The sequence below is a fragment of the Barbus barbus genome, assembly GCF_936440315.1.
Source record: "Barbus barbus genome assembly, chromosome: 4".
In the NCBI taxonomy this organism is placed as follows: Eukaryota; Metazoa; Chordata; class Actinopteri; order Cypriniformes; family Cyprinidae; genus Barbus; species Barbus barbus.
This window is the reverse complement of record NC_136732.1, coordinates 13,177,946-13,197,158: the sequence shown is the minus strand read 5'-3', so window position 1 is coordinate 13,197,158 and position 19,213 is coordinate 13,177,946. Positions and strand designations below refer to the sequence as shown.

Sequence of the window (19,213 nt, the reverse complement as noted above, 5' to 3'; positions counted from 1 at the left end):
AAATTATTTTATTGTTATTTGTTTATCTATTAATATTAATTAATATATGTTTATTATTATTATTTATTTTAAAAAAAAATTAAGTCTACCAAGGGGTGGGATGGGTTCGGGTGGGTTTTAAATTTGTACAGCTGCTTTTTGTTTTGTACTACTGTTCCACAAAATAAAATTCAATAAACAGTTATAAAAAAAAATAAAAAAATTCCCTGATATGCCGGACATCCAACACCAACCCCTTTGTCTTGCAGATGTTCAGCAGCAGGTGGTTTTCCACACACCAGAAGTCCTCCAGCAGCTTCCTCTACTCTGACTCATCTCCATTACTGATGTGTATAGTCCAATGACGAGTCCACAGAAAACATCTGCAGGTGGCACGACCTAGTGTTACACTGCTAGACTGGGACTGAAAAAAAGAGACTCTCAGAGCCATGGCCTCAAAAACTCCTGCAGAGACGATAACGGTCTTGCCTTGAAAAGCTTCATTAGAAACAAACTTCTTCAGACATTTATATACAAGTTTGCAATTACGCAAGACTGTTTTGCTACTTCACTGTCCATTAGCAGGTGTTCACTTTCAACCTGCGTTTAAGGCTAGTGAAGCCATATGTGGTCCATCATTGATTAATTTGTGTGTGTTGCATTGTAATGTACAGCCATCATTTATCAGTTACTGTGATAAACAGCCAAACAAATTAAAGAGAAAGTGTAACATTGTAAGAATTTTTGACCCAATCATGATTATGTCACTGTAAATTAATTTAAACCCTGCATGAGGGGTTTTGCACCTCTCTCTATCGCTCTCCTTCAGTCCATATGTCCGGAATAAGCGCCTCTTTCATCCACTTGTTCACAAAAGTGTCCTTTCATTTCGTTGAGAGATGGCTTCATACCAGCTCTGTTTCCAGAGTGATATCCAGTAAACACAGCGAAGGGAATGCCAAAAATCAGTGGCTTAGGGTCAAAGAGAGAAAGGGAAAGAGAGAAAGTGAAATAAATAGATCTAACTGTTTGTTTACAGGCATGCAATTGTCAACCTCCATTAGAACATGTATAATGTATGTCTTTAAAAGTGAGTCTGAAAATGTCCGCTGGGCTGTGTCTTCACACTCTGGAGGAGTTTTGGCATGGTCACGCTCATTCTAGGATGTGTACTGACTCATAAATGAGACATTTTGAGGCACCCACCATCCCTGTGACCTGAGCCTGACTCCAAATACATTGAATACGAGACGGAAACAGAGAACTCTGGGTGGGTGGCCAAAGTGGAGATCAGAATTATTTTTGTTGCATTTTGGCATCTTGTCTGTATGTGTGTGCATTTTCATATAAATTCTGCAAAAAATAAACATCCTCTCACTTTGCTGCTTTTTCCAGCAAATTTCTTAATGTTTATGACAATATAAATATTTTTAAGGATAATAAAATTAATTGTTTTTATATTTATAAAATAAATGTTTGGGTCCATGTGTGTATAGAATTTAAAACTGGATTTTGTTTTCTTACAATTCATTGTACAACTAATTACTTAATTAAAAAAATGTATTACATAATTTTAAATGTTTTTAATTACACATTTTAATTTGTTTTGTTAATCGTGAATTAAAATGGATTTTAACTGTTTATTTGTCTTATTGTTTCGCATTTGAAGTGACTTATTTAAATTTTTTAATTAATGGTTGATTTTTTATCAAAATAGCAAATTAAATGGCCTGAACTACCTTTGAAAGTAAAATACATACAGTCCGGTTTGCTGAGATTTCTGAGGTATTTGTACTTGGATAGAAAGGGGTTACAGAGATTCCTAACATTAAAAAAATGGTACGTCCACAGTACGTTTTCTGAAGGCTAGTATCATTGTTGCTCAGATCTTTGCCTGCAGGAGAAAAACAGATCTCTAGCAGCTTGCGTGTATCAACACCAACGGTCAATTCGAATAGTTTGTTCTTTTACTGACCTTGCTATGGCTTTTGAGACTTGTATATCCCATGTTCTTACAGCATTATACCACAACACTTTATCTGTGTGCCTGTATAGGAACATATCTTAAAAGAAAAAAGAACTGGCTTTTAATAATAGATCAAGTTCAGTCAAAAAGGGCACCAACAGAGAGTAGATGAAAGTACTGCTCAGAGATAATAAGCTGGGCTGTAGCCACAGGCATAGCCAGAAGTGCTTAATCGCTTTGTGACACAAACACACACATAAACACAAAGATCATCAATTGGAGACAGTACGGCACTGCGCAACCAGACTGTTGATTACAAGAGTTGTTTTACAGAAAATCAAAGTCTCTTCACTAAGCAGTGGTTCAAATTTGTGTCTCTAACCAAATTATTAATTAGCGAACAAAACCAACAACATCAAACCACATCTGATAACCATTCCAGCGCTGTTGAGTTCAAAAAGAGACAATCAGCATAATGCCAACAGCAGAAACATTTGTGTTCTAAAAGCCATTTAACTAGTAAAAGCCAATGAGATGTCACACTTCTAAGTGTTACGTTAGTGTGCACACCATACATATCACCAGCATTTCAATATGAATTCTGTAATGTCATTTCATCATCGTGTCATGAACCCTTAAATGCATGAATGTTTCGCCAATCATTATACATATTCGGGTCTTTAGCGACCCGGACCTATATATCCGGCACGAATGGATCTGTAACTGCTGCAATAGCAAAAAAGTCTCTTGATGTTTTAAGAACAATTACAGAAGAACAATATAAGAAAGCATAATTCGGTACCTTTTGAAACTTAGAAGGGTTCAATTTGAGCAGATGATTGTACCATCGCCATCATCGTCAGAGCGTACTTCCACAGTACATTCAGCATCTGGCTCATATTCGCGATCTCAAACATATTCGCAAAACCATTTTCAGTGACTTCAAAATCAATAGTTTAATCGCTGGCAGCTTATTCACCATATCCACCATCAAATGACACTTACACTTGTATTTTATGGCATACAGTAATTGCTCTGCAGTATAGCCATTCAAACCAGTTCAGTTTTTGCTTATGATATTCTTTTGTTTTATGCCTGCGGTGATTATGAGCAAAACGGAAAACAGATATTCTTTTAAATTTTATTTTATTTTTCTTGTTATATAGTTTATAATGAATAGATTGAGGAATACTAAGAAAGTTGATGTCTAACTTTAAAAAATAAAGGAGGGACAGGGTAGTGAATGACGTCCCGGGTCGCTAAAGACCCGAGGTATGCATTTAAGGGTTAATCATCCATGTCAGCAATTTTTTTTTAAACTTTGGGTGACTTTTCCTTCGCCATTTTTCTGAATTACTTGGTTTGTAACATTTTATGATAGTTTTAGGGCACTATGAAATCTTTTTTTTTTAATGGTTAAATTATGTCAAAAGCATGTCTATAATCTAATCATTAACAATACCATGTCAATAATTTATAAAATCTTTGGTACCACTTTAGTATAGGGACTAATTCTCACTTTTAACTAGTTTAGCATGCCTATTATTAACATATTGGTTGTTTATTAGTACTTATAAAGCATATATTCTGCATGACCATATTCTACATCCCTAATCCTACACAATACCTAAATTTAGCAACTACCTTACTAACTATTATTAAGCAGCAAATTCTTAGTTTATTGCAAAAGTTGTAGTTAATGGTTTGTTAACAGTGAGAATTGGGCCTTAAAATAAAGGTGTGACCAAATTTGTTTAACTAAAAAATGTAGGGCCTTGTGAATTCAGTTTTATTTTTTCTGGATTTTCCTTTATTGGTTTAATTAAATTTTAATAATTAGATCTAATGCATAATTGTATCTAATAATAATTAGATTTCATGGAACTTAGAATAGGGACCTATGAAATGTTTCATAGTAATGTATAACTTCTGATTTGTGACTTGGTGATACAAAGAGGTGCATAAAGTCATGACGAAAATTCAGGGACACTGATCAGAGAGGGGTCCCAGCAGGGGTTAAAAGTTTAACTTCTTGTCATGCAGTATTATAAATGCAGCACTCATAAGCAAAGCAATGATGTGTTACGACATCAAAGATATCCGTCTTGTACTTATATAGAAAAACTATTTAAAATCATATGCTACATATAAAGGTTACTCGCCTTTATTTTACACTGAATGTTTGTAATGTTCTCCATATTCACTCTGGTGATGTCTAACCTCGTTATTTTACATCCCAAAAAGCATTTTGGTCTGATGTGAAGAGTTGCAGATATACAGCAGGGTCACCAAATCCGAAAAGACGACATTAAAGGTTACCGAAATCGGTTACTCCCACTTTATTTTACACAAGATGGCTTTGATGTTATCAAATTCACTTTGATTATGTCTAACCTCCTCCAATTTATATTCTTGAAAGCATTTTGGTCTGATGTGAAAAGTTACAGATACAGCAGGGTCAACAAATCCAACAAGGCAGCATAACAGGTTACCAAAATCTGTTACCAAAATTCACTTTGGTGACATCTAAACTCCAATGTTTCATACACCAAAAAGCATTTTGTTCTCAGTAACAGATAAACAGCAGGGTCACCAAATTAGCAGAGGCAGCATTTGAGGTTACTGTAATCTGTTACGCCCCTTTTAACAAATAGTGCAGGTGATTTGTGCAAACTTTGAGGTGATATGTTCACTTTTTCATAAAAGCATGAAACATGGTACAATTGTACAGGTTCGGGCCCTGAACATTTTCAGAAATGGAGCCATCGCAAAAACACCTTGTGCTTGCTATGACGACCATTTTACTTTCCGCCATAACCAAATTATGTATTTTGTGTCATATCTCCTGAACCAAACATGATAACACAGAAAAGGTGATGTCTACCCCTATGTTTTGATGGTCAAGGATTACAATATATGCCATATATTGTATATGATACCATATACAAAAACATAAACTGTTCAGATGAAGAAGAATGTGAGAAGGAAATCACAGTATCTGAGCATTACAAAAGTCCATATTATGGCTATCAATTTTTTCTTTAATGATAATTAACTAATATTTTATTCAATAGCACAATAAAAGATTGATTTAATTAATTAATTATTAATGCGTTACATTTATATAGTGCTTTTATGGGTACTCAAAGCACTTTACATGGAAGGGGGAATCTCCTCAACCACCACTAATGTGCAGCATCCACCTGGATGATGCGACAGCAGCCATATTGCACCAGAATACCCATCACACACCGGCTTAACTAATATTTTATTCAATAGTACAGTTTTCAAGAATACAATCATTTATTTCAGAGATATGAAGAAAATATAATCTCATATAAGTGTATTTTTCCTTACCTCTCAGGCAGAGTCAGGTAGGCGGTAGTATGTTTCAATACATTCTTGTTCTCTCTCAACAATGCTTTAACATCACATGCAGACGACAACGCAATCTTGCTACGCTGCGTCCTATCTGCAACTCCTCTGCTGCACCTCTGTCATTTTCTGTGGGTCTCTGGAATTGTCAGCCAGCTGTTAACAAACTTCATTCTGGCCATTGCTTCTCAGTCTACTCTTAGTATCTTGGGCTTGACTGAGACCTGGATCCGTCCAGAAGACTTCGCAACCCCTGCTGTTCTCTCTAACAACTTCCCTTTCTCTCACACCCCCCATCAGGATGGAAGGGTACTGGTCTTCTCATTTCTAATAATTGGAAATACTCAACCCACTCTTCCTTATGCAATAAAAATTATTTTGAGTTTCATGCTATTATGGTAACAGCTCCTGTTAAACTCCATATTTTAATGATTTATCGCCTACCTGGTCAACTGGGCACCTTTATATAGGAGCTGGATGGGCTGCTATCCTCATTCTCTGTGGATGGCAGTCCCCTTGTAGTCTTTGGTTACTTTGAAATCCAAATGCAGACTTCCACTTCCACTCCTAGCTTCATTCGATCTCAAAGGGCTTACCACCCACTAATAAATCAGGCAACCAGCTTGACTTAATTTACACATGCAATTGTATCACAGACAACATTTGATAAAACCTCTAGACATCTCTGCTCATTTCTTTATTACATTTAACCTACATATTTGTTAACCTACACACCTGTGTGCCACTAATTCCTCTACCAGTTACTTTTAGGCAAAACCTACGCTCATTTTCACCCATCATCTTTCCTCTGTAGTGTCATCCCCTCACCCACCAATTTCTCATCTCTGAATGTAAATACAGCAACTGACACTTTCTTTGATCCACTTTCTTGTCAAGACAATATCTGTCTAGACTGGCCAGTGCATACTACTCCTTTTAACCTAAAAAGTTGCCCCATGCCCCATCTTTACTGTATTTTTGCTGAGCAGTCTTTTGGGTGGCTCACCAATGTACTAGATTTCTCTAATATAAAAAGTTAAGTAGGCTTGATCAAAATTTTTGTGGGGAGAATTTATTGAAGATGGTAGTATAGCAATTCTTCAATAGCGATGTTAGCATGTCTTCCTTCAAACAATCTTAACCCTTGTATCATATGAATCCTAGCTTCTCCCAAAGTTCTGTCTGTGGAATATCATTTTATACTTGAAGACAAAAGGCCTAGAAACAACACTGTTAGGAACTTCCCACTGGAGATCCTGCTATCTACAAGATGTTCCTGAGGAATGCTGTTCCTTTGCTATTCTAATGGAATCAAGGTTCACACCTTTATAGACACGGTTACATTATTTCTTTCACAGAATGACCAACTGATCTTTAACCACTCAGGTTTCAGCAGCTGCCATTCAACTAAGACTGCTTTGCTGTCGGTCACTTTAGCCCTGCAGATAGTGAAAGCTAATTCCAAATCATCAGTTCTTATTCTGCTGGATCTATCTGCCACTTTTGACTCTGTGAATCATCAGATTATCCTGTCTACCATCACTGGATCTGCACTCCCCTGGTTTGAATCCTTTCTCACTGGTAGGTCTTTCAGAGTTTCCTGGGGAGGAGAGGTATCCAAAGAACACCAACTGGCCACAGGGTTTTCTCAGGGATCAGTTCTTGGACCCCTCCTCTTCACCATATACTCTCCATCACTGGGACCCATTATACAAGCACATGGTTTCTCCTACCATTGCTATGCTGATGACACACAGCACTATTATTCATTTCAACCAGACAATCCAATAGTAGCTGCATGGATCTCAGGCTGCCTGGCAAACATCTCGGCATGGATGAAAGAACATCACCTGCAGTTCAACCTGGCAAAGACTGAGCTTCTCGTTTTCCCTGCCACTCCAACTCTACAGCATGATTTCATCATCCTGCTAGGTTTATCAAAAATTATTCTTTGGTGACCAGCTGACCCTCAAGGACCATATTGTAAAGACAGCTCAAGCATGCAGGTTTGCATTGTGCTACATCAGGAGGATCAGGCCCTTCCAAACAGAGCATGCTACACAACTTCTTGCCCAGGCCCTTGTCACTTCTAGGCTGGACTATTGCAATGCTCTTCTAGCTGGACTTCCATCATGCGCAAAAAAACCGACAAATGTTTCAGAATGCGGCGGCATGACTGGTCTTCCATGAGACCAAAAGGGCCCACTTCACCCCTCTCTTTATCTCCCTGCACTGGCTACCAGTTGCGGCTCGCATCAAGTTCAAGGTATTGATGTTTGTGTCCAGAACACTCTCATACTTTAGAGCACCCTCGTACTTCCTCCTCACTCTTACGAATCTACATCCCCTCCAGAAGCCTGAGATCTGTAAGTAAGCGATGCCTTGTGGTAACATCATAGAGAGGCATTTTCATTCACCTTTCCTGGCTGGTGAAATTATCTTCCCACAATTGCATTAATTGACAGAACACCCGACACACTATCTGACAGCAACACTAATTTAATCCCATACCCGAACCATTTGGCATAAAAACTGGGACCTGAACCTGCACCTGCATTAAATTATTTAACGCACCTGCATTAAATCTCCTACATGAGGTAGACAATTCTCATTTATTAAAACTTTTATTCAAATTGTGAATAAATTAAATACAGAAAGCAAGCAAAGAGTGCTTCCTTTGATATACTCACTACAGCTGTCATTCAGTGGCAGCGCGATTGGCTACATTGTGTACTGACCGAGTCGAAATAGTCTTGGTTAATGGACCCGCAACCCGCCCGTGCTTGTCACTGTCCAGCCCGCACCCACACCACACCCTACACATAAATATTATTCCACCATCATAAATTAGTGATTCACCTGCGTGTACCCGCCTGCATACAGGACTCTGGCTTCCCCCTTGTGGACAACATAATAGACAACTCTGACCCCAGAGAGTGATTGTAAATTAAGTTTACATGAAATATGTTTGAAATGTCATTCTGAACCTTCTGAAATTTCATTGGAATCCTTCTCATAAAGTCACTGAATTAACCATTAACTGTTCACCTGATTGCGTTGCCGTCTGCGTGTGATGTTAAAGCATTGTTGAGAGAGAACAAGAATGTATTGGAAACACCTAATACATGACTCTGCCCGAGAGGTAAGGACAAATACACTTACCTGAGATTATTTTTTATATATATATATCTCTGAAATATATGATAGTATTCTTGAAAACAATCTTTTAATGTATTATTGAATAAAATATTAGTTATAAATAATAGCCATAATAAGGACTTTTGTAAATGCTGTGGTACTGTGATACTCAGATAATGTGATTTCTAGGGCTGGTCCGAATACCATTTTTTGAGCTTCGAGTATTCGGTAGTGATCAACATCGAATATTCGAAGCTTCGGTGGGAGGGGGCTGAATATATTCTTATCTCTAATAAAGTGTGTGTGTCTGTCTGTTGCATTTTTATGTCGAGAACCGTTCATCCAACTGCTGGGGACGCAAGGGAGTGCAAAGTCGCATTTTTGTGTAATATGGATACAGGCAAGTCGCGACACTTTCAGAATGAATAAAACTTTAATAAATGACAGAACAGCACAAGCCGAAAGCCGGGCGCTACATGCGGCCCGGGCAGGGTTTATATTATTTAAGAACGAACACTGCACTATAATACAAAACAATAACAGGTCTGTTAGAGCAATACTTTAAATAAGGTATAGCCCAACATTTATCAAACAAACAAATAACTCCCAAATTAGCAGCACAGTAAGGCGCCATAAAGGGTAGGCTATTTAAATAAAAGAACGAAAAATGAATTAACGAAGTTCAACGAATTGTAATAAATAAAGAACACGGCAGTAAAATCACACATTTTAATTAACGAACAGTTTAAATAAAATTAAATGAATTCCCTTATAGAATAAAAACATTTTAATAGTCTAAATAAAATAAACAAAATATTCTTTACAAAGTAAAACTTTTAAATAAATCACTCCTAAATCGGATATTAGCAGCACATTTTTTAAAATAAGGTAGCCTAATATTTTTCCAACAAAATCACTCTTAAATCAGAAATTAGCAGCAGAGTAACACCGACACCATAAAAGGTGTGCTAGTTAAATAAAAGAACAACAAATAAATTAACAAAGTTCAACAAACTGTAATAAATAAATGACAAGGTAGCATTATTTAGTGTTTAAATAAAATAAAATAAAAATCCCTTATACAATAAAACAAAATGTAATGGGCTAAATAAAATAAGCTAACGTTAGTTCACATTTCAATAAACAATTTTACAAATCAAACTTTCAAATAAATAAAATCAGGTTGCAAGCTGAAGCTAGTAAAGCTACCTATTTAGCTACACTCTTTTCAAGTTGTGTGCAAGAAAGATGAGCTTGTCTACATTTTCGGGCAAAAGCGAACTTCGGGTCTTGTTAACGATGTAGCCAGCTTTTGAAAAAATGCGCTCTGACGGAGTTGAAGTGGCCGGAACGCAAAGGAGGTGTTTGGCTGCAAATGCCAGTTTAGGGTAGCGGTCACTATTTTGCTTCCACCATGCAAGCGGGCCCGACTGTACTTTTGTAGCGTCTTTTAAATATTGCTCCATCTCTTTTTTTGCGCCGTCTCCATGTTCTTCTTCCTCTTCGTCATCGGACTCCATCAGCATTAAAATCTCCTGATTTTTTTTTTTTTTTTTTTGTTGGTGGTAGCGCCGCAGTCTCCTCTTCTCTATGGCTTGCAGACAGCTCTTCCACATTTCGATCGGTCTGTTGCTGGTGCAGATGTTCAGCCAGGCTGACAACCTATTAATTAGCATTTTCTTAGTCAAATTATGCATTGTGCACGAGATGAAGTAGTGTAGCAAAATCATATTAAATTACATTTAAATTATTTACTAATAATTTAATATAAAATATTAGTCTAACCTCAATGTAGACCAGGTCCTTCTTCTCTTTAATCACGATGTTGGCGTTGCTGCAAGGGCTAGTCATTAAAGCGCGAATGAGAACCGTTTCGCAGGGATCGATGTCACGTGTTATTTTTATTTTTTTTCTTCGAATATTCGAATCTCAAATTGAAAAATCGAATGCCATCCCTCCAAACGAATATTCGAATATTCTGGTCCAGCCCTAGTGATTTCCCTCTCACATTGCTGATTTCACCATTAACTCTTCACCTGAACAGTTTATGTTGCTGTATATGATATCATTGTATTCCTTGACCATCAAAACATAAGAGTAGACATCACCTTTTCTGTGATATCATGTTTGGTTCAGGAGATATGACACAAAATACATAATTTGGTTATGGTGGAAAGTAAAATGGTCACCGTGGCAACCACAAAGTGTTTTTGCAATGGCTCCATTTCTGAAAATGTTTAGGGCCGCAAACTATACAAGCATACCAAGTTTCATGCTTTTATGAAAAAGTGAACATTATTTTTACATATCACCTGGACTAAAAGCCTGATTATAGCCATTACATGTCCACAAGCAACACACAGTAGTGGTGTTTCGTACAGTAGTGAATTTGCTATTTTTAACACATCAATTCAGTGAATGAGTCAGTGATTCACCCACAAAAATGGTAACTTGGTTGGTTTCTGAATGTATAAGTGCTGAATATGTCGTTTAAGTGAATGATTCAATGACTCTCTTGTTAATACAGTCGCTTGTTGCCACTGGCTCAAAGATGTAATTTGCTTTGGATTGAAATAAACACAAATTAATATATAATTAATGTATAAACTTTTTTTAAAGCTTTTAAAATTATTAACCTTGTGTGTTTTCTTAATTTAAATTACAAACTGTATAAATTCAGATAATTCACTTTTTTGTTCTTTCGGATATATATTGTGATATTATGTTTATTTATTTGATTTTGGTAGACAACAACTCCATACTTTATAGTGGTGATTAGCTTAATTTCAGTCCCTGATGTTTGTTGACAAAAGACCTCATCTGACCTCAGAAGCCATCACTAATCAAAGCTTCTGTAATGTTCAGTAAAATTCAGCTGCTTACATTTGTGATTTTAAAAATAGCACAGGCTTTCTTCAGACAAGAAGAGCTCTGATGTTGGCATGAAAGCAGATTTTTTTAAATGTTCAGCCTTAGCACAGTGCATGGAGAAAAATATTCCTTTGTCCTCCAGTCGTTTGAATCAAAAGGTTTCTAAATAAGGCAGTGGCTTTATTAAAGAAAATAGTCTTCTCCATTATTGGGGCTCTGCTGTGTTTAAACACTAACAGTGGAGATAAGGTGCAGTAATAACGGATAATGTCCCTTCTTGCCCTAATTTGAAAGAGTAAATAGATGTTTTTTCCTAACAATTTGATATTACAAAATTAGATTTCTCGTTTATATGCAGTGTAAAGTTAATGTAATAAACAACAAATGCATGTTTCTCCTGGAGTGGCAATAATTGCGGCGGTTTCTGCAACTTGCTGCCATGGTGATGTGGCTCCATTTGAGGTCCAAGATGAATGGAAACCTTTGCACTCATGTAGACCTGCGAAACGCTATGGGTTTCGAATCAATTTCAGCCCCAATCCCCATGAATCTCGCCTTGTGAAGATCACAACCACTGTGTAAAGCTATTCATCTGGGCAATTCCAAGGTTACGTACAAGAAGACCACTGTAGCTCAATGCACGCTATGGCGCTTGGCATGAATCTCCATATTTCATAAACAGATGTGTTGTTTACGGGTGGCAGGGGTGTGTAGATGAGACTCTCTGACCTTGCCAAGTCACTGTAATGGTGAAGGTAACATCTGTTTTGGCCATATGGGGGTTTAGAAGAGCCGTTGGTAACTCATACTAACTTATTATTCTGCAAAATAATTGTGAGTCCTCGTATTGCAGATATTTCAGGTGATGATTTGTGGTTTGGGGTTTAATAATATATCATAATGTCAGGAAAAAATCTAATTTTGAGCCAATTTTTGAGATTGAATGTTGCATCATTTCTGTTTCAAGCTCAGGGCGGGTTCTGAGACACGCTTGTTCTTACCTTGCCACTTGATTTTCCTCTGTTATTCCCATTGGGGAGGTTTGAAGATGAGCTGACGTCCTCATGGAGGCGGTCCAGAAGCCAGAGCAGGAATTCAAGAGCGTCATGCTGGGAATTCCCACGGAACTGTGCACCGTATTTGGATACCGTCATCTGGACAAGAAACAAGATAAAGGACACACAAATAGTAGTAGTATCAGATTTTCTATAAATATAGAGAACACAAAAAGTTAAACATGATCCTAAACATGATCCTGTTTATTCACTCCATGTGTACGATGCTGAGTTATCTAGTGAATTTCTAGAAAAACCAATCCTGGAGTGGTTGAATAATAACCACAGTTCGTTAGATACTGAGATGCGATAGGGAGCAGATGGAGGATGTAAATTGCATTCTGCTATACAGTGAATGATGCTCCTCACTGCTGATCATGACAACAACTGTGTAAATGAATAAATGAAGAATCCTCTTCACATCTGTGATCACAAAAAAAGTTCTTATGAAATGCATTGGCAGATCCCAGCAGCAGTTTTTTGGTTTGCTTTACAGTAGTAATATTATTTGCACATTTATTTTCATCCAGTATGTTTCCGCTCAAAAGTTTGGGGTCAGTAAGATTATTTTTTTTTTTTAAAGAAATTAATCCTTTAATTCAAAAGTGACAAAGATAATCGCTGTTTGAATTTTTATATTTATCAAGTAATCCTTAAAATGTAACATGGTTTTCACAAAAATATTAAGCAGCACAACTGTTTCCAACATTGACAATAATTAGAAATGTTTCTTGAGCAGCAAATCAGCATGTCTGAATGATTTCCGAAGGATCATGTGACACTGAAGACTGGAGTAATGATACTGAAAATTCAGCTTTACATCACAGGAATAAATTACATTAGAAAATATATTCTTCTAAAAAAATATATATTTTTAAATTGCAATAATATTTCACAATATTACCGTTTTTGTTGTATTTTTGATCAAATAAACGCAGCCTTGCTGAGCAAAAGAGACTTATTTGATTGCAACGACTTGGAAGCCACATCATTTAAAGACATCTTGAATGTCAGGTGAATTTAAAATCATAACTTTAATGCTGAGTGACATAAACATTAATTACAGCGGCATTAACCATACAAACTCAATCTAGCAGCTGGGAGCAAATTGCAGATAATAATATGAAGCCGTTGGCCTTAATAATCTTAATATTAGTCATATAGTGAGAAAGTGGGTCATGTGGTCACAGGGTTTAAACCCATCTTCAAAAGAATAAAAGCCTAGTTTTTGGAATAGTTACCTCCGCTAAACGCTTCGCTCTCAAAGGAGTTATTCAGAGGAACAACAATTTATTCAAAGCACCTTCTAATTAAACACATGTGACAGAGAAACTGCTATATACTCCTCAAAGAGGTCAAAGGTCACAAGCCGTGCAGTGAGAATGAAAATGTAGCCCAATGTTTAATTTATAATATATAGTCAACAGTCACTGGAGAATATTTGAATTCTGGTCCTGTGAAATGTCTTTGGCGCATGTAAAAGCTTTGAGAAATGTAGGCCTCCACTTATCTGTGGTATTAAAGAGAGGATTCCTGTCAGTTTTATATGAAAAGAAAGGCTTCCTTTTCATCAATGAGTATTTAGCCTGAAGAGGTTTGATTTGAATGGTACTTTTGTGCAGAAACGGATGAACTAGTAGCATGGAAGAAGGTTCTTTAAGGAGAGACTAACCATGAATTTTATTTCTTTTTTGCTTTTTGATTAATAAACACTAGTTTATTGACATTGACCGACACTTTTGATCCCCCCCCCCCCCCCCCCAGCCATATTCTAACAAAAATGTTTTGTATTGCATATACACAGAAATATCCCAGTGTTTATATAGAGATATAGATATATATAAGAACAGGAGTAGAAGAAGGAAAAGCACCACCATCCATTAAATAATTTAAAAAATTAAAATAAAATAAAAAAGTATTAAAGAAGTTGGACAGTTAAAATATCAATGCTTTGATCTTCAAAGGCCTTTCTTTCTTCTTTTTTTTTTTTTTGCTCAGCATCTCGTCAGTGAACCCAAATATAAGGATAAGATAATTAATTGTGTTAGACCTCATGAAATTATTTGGCAATGCAATTTTCTGTCTATTTCATAATAAAACTCGAATTTCCATGCAGTTAAGACATTGCATGCTCAATGAGTAATTTCTAATCATGAGTTTAACTAGGAAAACAAATATAATTGTACTATTATATAATATTATATTATATTATATTACTTTATTTATTTTTTAAACACTTCCAGGTTTTCCATGATAACTTTTTTCTTTTTTTGCAGGTTGTACATATCATTTAGACGTTCTTATCTCAGACAGCATTTTATTACAGATTTCTATACTCCCTTCCTGACAAGATAAGCCACCAATTTTGGTTTCCTGTAAAAGAAAGAATGTATATATATATATATATTTTATTATTATTATTTTTTTTTTTTAAAGGCATATATCTTCTAGTTTCCTCGACTTTTAGAAGTACATTGTGGAGTACAAAATTTTGAATTCCATTTTGTTTCATTCCCAATACTGACACAGCAGACTTGATGACTTAATATATACTCAACCATTAACTACATTCCCCTTTGAGTTGACTAGACATCAGTCAGGAACTATACACAACACGACCTTGCGATCTGTGAAATACCAGCCTGACATCCATCAACCGCATGCCAGCTCTACCAACAAGCTCCTTTCCCCTTTAACAACTCATTGATTTGAGTTCCAGCTCACAAGTTACACAAGATTTTGGTCTTCGGTTGCATTATAAATGGCATAATTGAACCAGTCACCACTTGTAATGCTTTCACTGTGTAATTCAGGTCCATTTTAGTCTAATTAGAAATAGATTGCACTTTACTGGAGCTGATATTAAGCAAATGAAGTTAAGCGCAGTGGGAGGCATAAATTATAGGGTAGAGCTCTTGATTGTTTATAGATGGCTCCCCGTATCTGTGGTTAGGCACTCATTAACTCTCGCAGACGTCTGAGAGTTTATTTATGTCGTCTCTAGACAAGATACTCTGGGCTCTGTCAACAGGAAAAAGCAAATCATGCCTCAGACGGCCTAATGTAAATTTATGACATGCAAGTCATTATAGACTCAGAATTAGATGAAGCTGATAATGTTGTCTTGTGTAGACACCCCAAAAAACAGTATACAGTAGATGATCTTTGATTCAGATGTATGCATAAATGTGACCCTGGACCACAAAACCAGTCTTAAGTCGCTGGGGTATATTTGTAGCAATAGCCAAAAATACACTGTATGGGTCAAAATTATACATTTTTATTTTATGCCAAAAATCATTAGGATATTAAGTAAAGATCATGTTCCATGAAGATATTTTGTAAATTTCTAACCGTAAATATATCAAAACTTAATTTTTGATTAGTAATATGCATTGCTAAGAGCTTCATTTGGACAACTTTAAAGGCGATTTTCTCAATATTTAGATTTTTTTGCACCCTCAGTTTTCTAGATTTTCAAATAGTTGTATCTCAGCCAAATATTGTCTGATCCGAACAACCCATACATCAATGGAAAGCATATTTATTCAGCTTTAAGATGATGTAGAAATCTCAATTTCGAAAAATTGACACTTAAGACTGGTTTTGTGGTCCAAGGTCACAAATGTGTTTTTGAGTGGGCACAGCCTTATATTTTGCCTTCAGTATTCTTTTAATTCTCCATTCGTCTAACAGTCAACCCAGACTGGGGGCCTTCCAGGCAATCACTTCAGTCTTTTGATAGTCGGGTGTGAATAGAACTGGGCCTCTGTTTCCCATCAGAGCATATGGCTACACTCCCACCTCTTCTCCATGATGCTTTTCCACTGAAATCTTTTCTGGATTTCTCCCACCTGCTAGTTTCTTTAGCTACTCCTACCTCAAGATAAATGGCTTAACCCTGTGAGGAGCTTAAAGAAGCAGATGATATCATAACAGAACTTTTTTCTTAGTGTAAAGAATGTTTTAATAATCTAAAGAACCTTTTTCAACTATAAAGAATCCTTTGTGGAATGGAAGGATTCCAAAGGTTCTTAATGGATCCATACATGCCTTTAAGAGTGTTGCTGGATGAATTTTTTGGCTATATTGACTATATCTTTTATGTAGACGACAAAGCCTGAACTAATAATCCGTATGTAACTATCATTGTGAAACATTCATACTACCATTGTAAACCTTCATCTTTTTGCCATCTGTCCCCTCTGTCTTAAAGACTGTAGCAGCCATCTCTTTTGTCAATTCTTCTAGTAAATGTGTTACGCTAGTAGTAGATTTCTGAGAAAGCAAAGTGTTTCATAATACTTGCATTCCAGATCGTACTCGTTTTTGTTGTCGGTATCCAGTGTGGTGATGTCTTATCTGAGAGTGCACTCTAGTTTTTAAGTTTACACTCGGTTGATAATGTTATCTTTGGAAAGTTTCTTGTCCTGATCTATTTTTTGCTGAGAAGAGATCATCCTGTGGGAACACATTTGCTCACATACAGAACAAACTGGCCAGAAAAATCTCCATGAGCTGATTTTAAGTTATATGTAAAGTTGACACCACACATGTCCATGAGTTTCTGTGTCAACATCAAGATTTTAAGTTAATATATATATATATATATGTATATATACATATATATATGGGAGTATGTGCATTTTAGGTGCTGTCTGTTTACCATTTCCAAGTTTTTCACCATTTTAATCACAGTTAATTTTAATCTTGCATGGCATTTTTGAAAGTACATTTTCTCAATAAATACAGTATTTTGTCATAAAATGCATGCATAATAATTATAAAGGATTTTGCATGCTCTTTGAAGGCCTTAAAAAGTTCTTGTAATGTATCAGGCTGTAAAAACCTATCTTTAATTGGAACCCACAAGTTCCTGCTAGAACTTGTAGATGCTCGTTCCTCCATTAACCCCATAATAACGTTAAGAGCATTTGAGCAGCTTGAAATATGAGGTCCTTAAAATAAGATATTTGAGGAACCTTCACAGGATGCCTAGATGATCCTGTACCATTTCCAAGTGTTTCACTATTCACTATGTATCGGGCTGTAAAACCAATTTTAAATGGAACCTTTATAGACACTCATAGTTTCCTCCATTGACCCCATAATAACGTGAAGAACATTCGAGCAGCTTGAAATGTGTAAGTTCCTTAAATACTAGCTACTATGGGATATTTGAGGCACTTTCACAGAATGCCTAGATGATCCTGTACCTGTAACCTGCAATAACTGGATAAAAGCGTCAGTGACAAAATAATAAAGTAACAGTTTACTTGAGTCTACCTTAAACTCAGCCGAGAGTTGAGGAGTGTACTTAAAAGTCCAAAGCGCTCGGACCAAAGTCGCGAGCCGCTCCGTAACCTCTCCTTTCTCCTGCTGACCGTTCTCATTCTTTATAAACCCGTTCATCCCCCTGTGACACAGATCCCGTTTATATCGCTCCAGACACAGATACTCAGCGAGCAGATCCGTGTTGCTCAAGCACTGCACGACGGCGTTCATGAAGCAGGTGTTCCCGTGGTTCTTCAGACCCAGCACGCCTGGCGTTTTATCCCCGTACAGCGAGAACAGTCGCTCTCTCGCGGAGGAACGGCAGGGAAGCGAGCAACTTTTCCTCACCTGGCTGCTGTCAACTATTCTCACATGTCCCGAGTTTGCCGCGCAAGGTGCGCTTTGTCCAAAGCCACCATCATCATCCTCAGCATCCGAGCGTTCGGTTGTTTCTCCGCCGTTAGCCAAGCTCCCCAAACTTTTCAACATCTTACTCACCAAACTTTCCACTGATTTGAACGATTTCCTCCGGAACAGCTTGCCTGTGCGTTTCGTAGACTTCCCTGAATCCTTTTTCGCTTTCTTGTCGCGCTTATCCATACTTCTTGCTTATTTCCCTCCTGATTGCTAAACCGTTGAAGCACGCGGAGGGCTGTTATCCTCACCTGATGCTGCGTCGGTATACGGCATTGTGCACAGTAGTGGTTTCACGCGCAGAGATTTTCCTCACGCTCGCAGTGAAGGAGTGACTGACAGGTCGCTCGGTCAGAACGGCAACTCCCGTGACGTCATAGCGGCAGGCGGTGTGGAACGAGTGATTGACAGTTCTCCGGTAACGGCGGTCAGCACGAGCGCTCCTGGAACTTCATACTGGCGGGAAGCAGAGAGCAATGGGGTGATTGACAGGCAGAGCTGTCAGTACGGCAAGCCTAGTGATCAGTGTACAAATTATACAATGACTTTCAGGGGGTCGACTATTTTTATTTACAGGAATTTCAGTTTTTCTCTGTCAACACATGTAATTTCCGGGATGCAATCTGACGAGTTTTGTCTTGCTTTAAAGCAAATTGTACCCTTAAGAAAAATCACCATGGTTTTACTACAAAAAAAAATGGTTATGTTATGTTTTTGGTTATGTTGCACTGTAGCTCCAGTGGCCAGTCACTGACCTGATATAATGGAAAGACCGCAAAGACAAAAGTTTTACAAATTTGAAGAAAAAACAGGGTGTTTTGTTAATATACTATCTGACATTGTATATACTATCTCACATTGAATTGATGTGGATGTTGTTATCACCTTTGATTATTAAATATCGCTCCATCACCTCCATGTTGGCACTGGGTCCTGTTGCCATATGTCTTTAGCTGGCCTCTGAGTAACCCCACACCTTCATTGGTTTATCATCACCTCTTGTGGACAGAGAACAGACGCTCAGTCAGAGCAGAAGTCACATCAATGCTGTTTCCCGGTTATCTCTTCACTGCCACAGCGAAAGAATTTTGTCACAAAACCAGACCACCTACAGTTTTCCTATTTCTCCAGAATTCAACCT

The 19,213-nt window shown here is 37.2% G+C and overlaps 1 protein-coding gene across 1 annotated transcript in view; it reads right to left on the bottom strand.

Annotated features, from left to right (window-relative positions):
• usp43b (ubiquitin specific peptidase 43b) overlaps positions 1 to 18,540 on the bottom strand; it is a 106,669-nt gene extending 88,129 nt beyond the window's left edge. Inside the window, exons 1-2 of the mRNA XM_079407861.1 lie at positions 17,671 to 18,540; positions 12,331 to 12,483 (exon numbers count right to left, since the gene is read on the bottom strand). Of these exons, the coding sequence (XP_079263987.1) occupies positions 12,331 to 12,483; positions 17,671 to 18,258 (741 nt within the window). The 5' untranslated portion in view covers positions 18,259 to 18,540. The remainder of the gene's footprint in view (positions 1 to 12,330; positions 12,484 to 17,670) is intronic.
• Between the last annotated feature and the right edge of the window lie 673 nt (positions 18,541 to 19,213).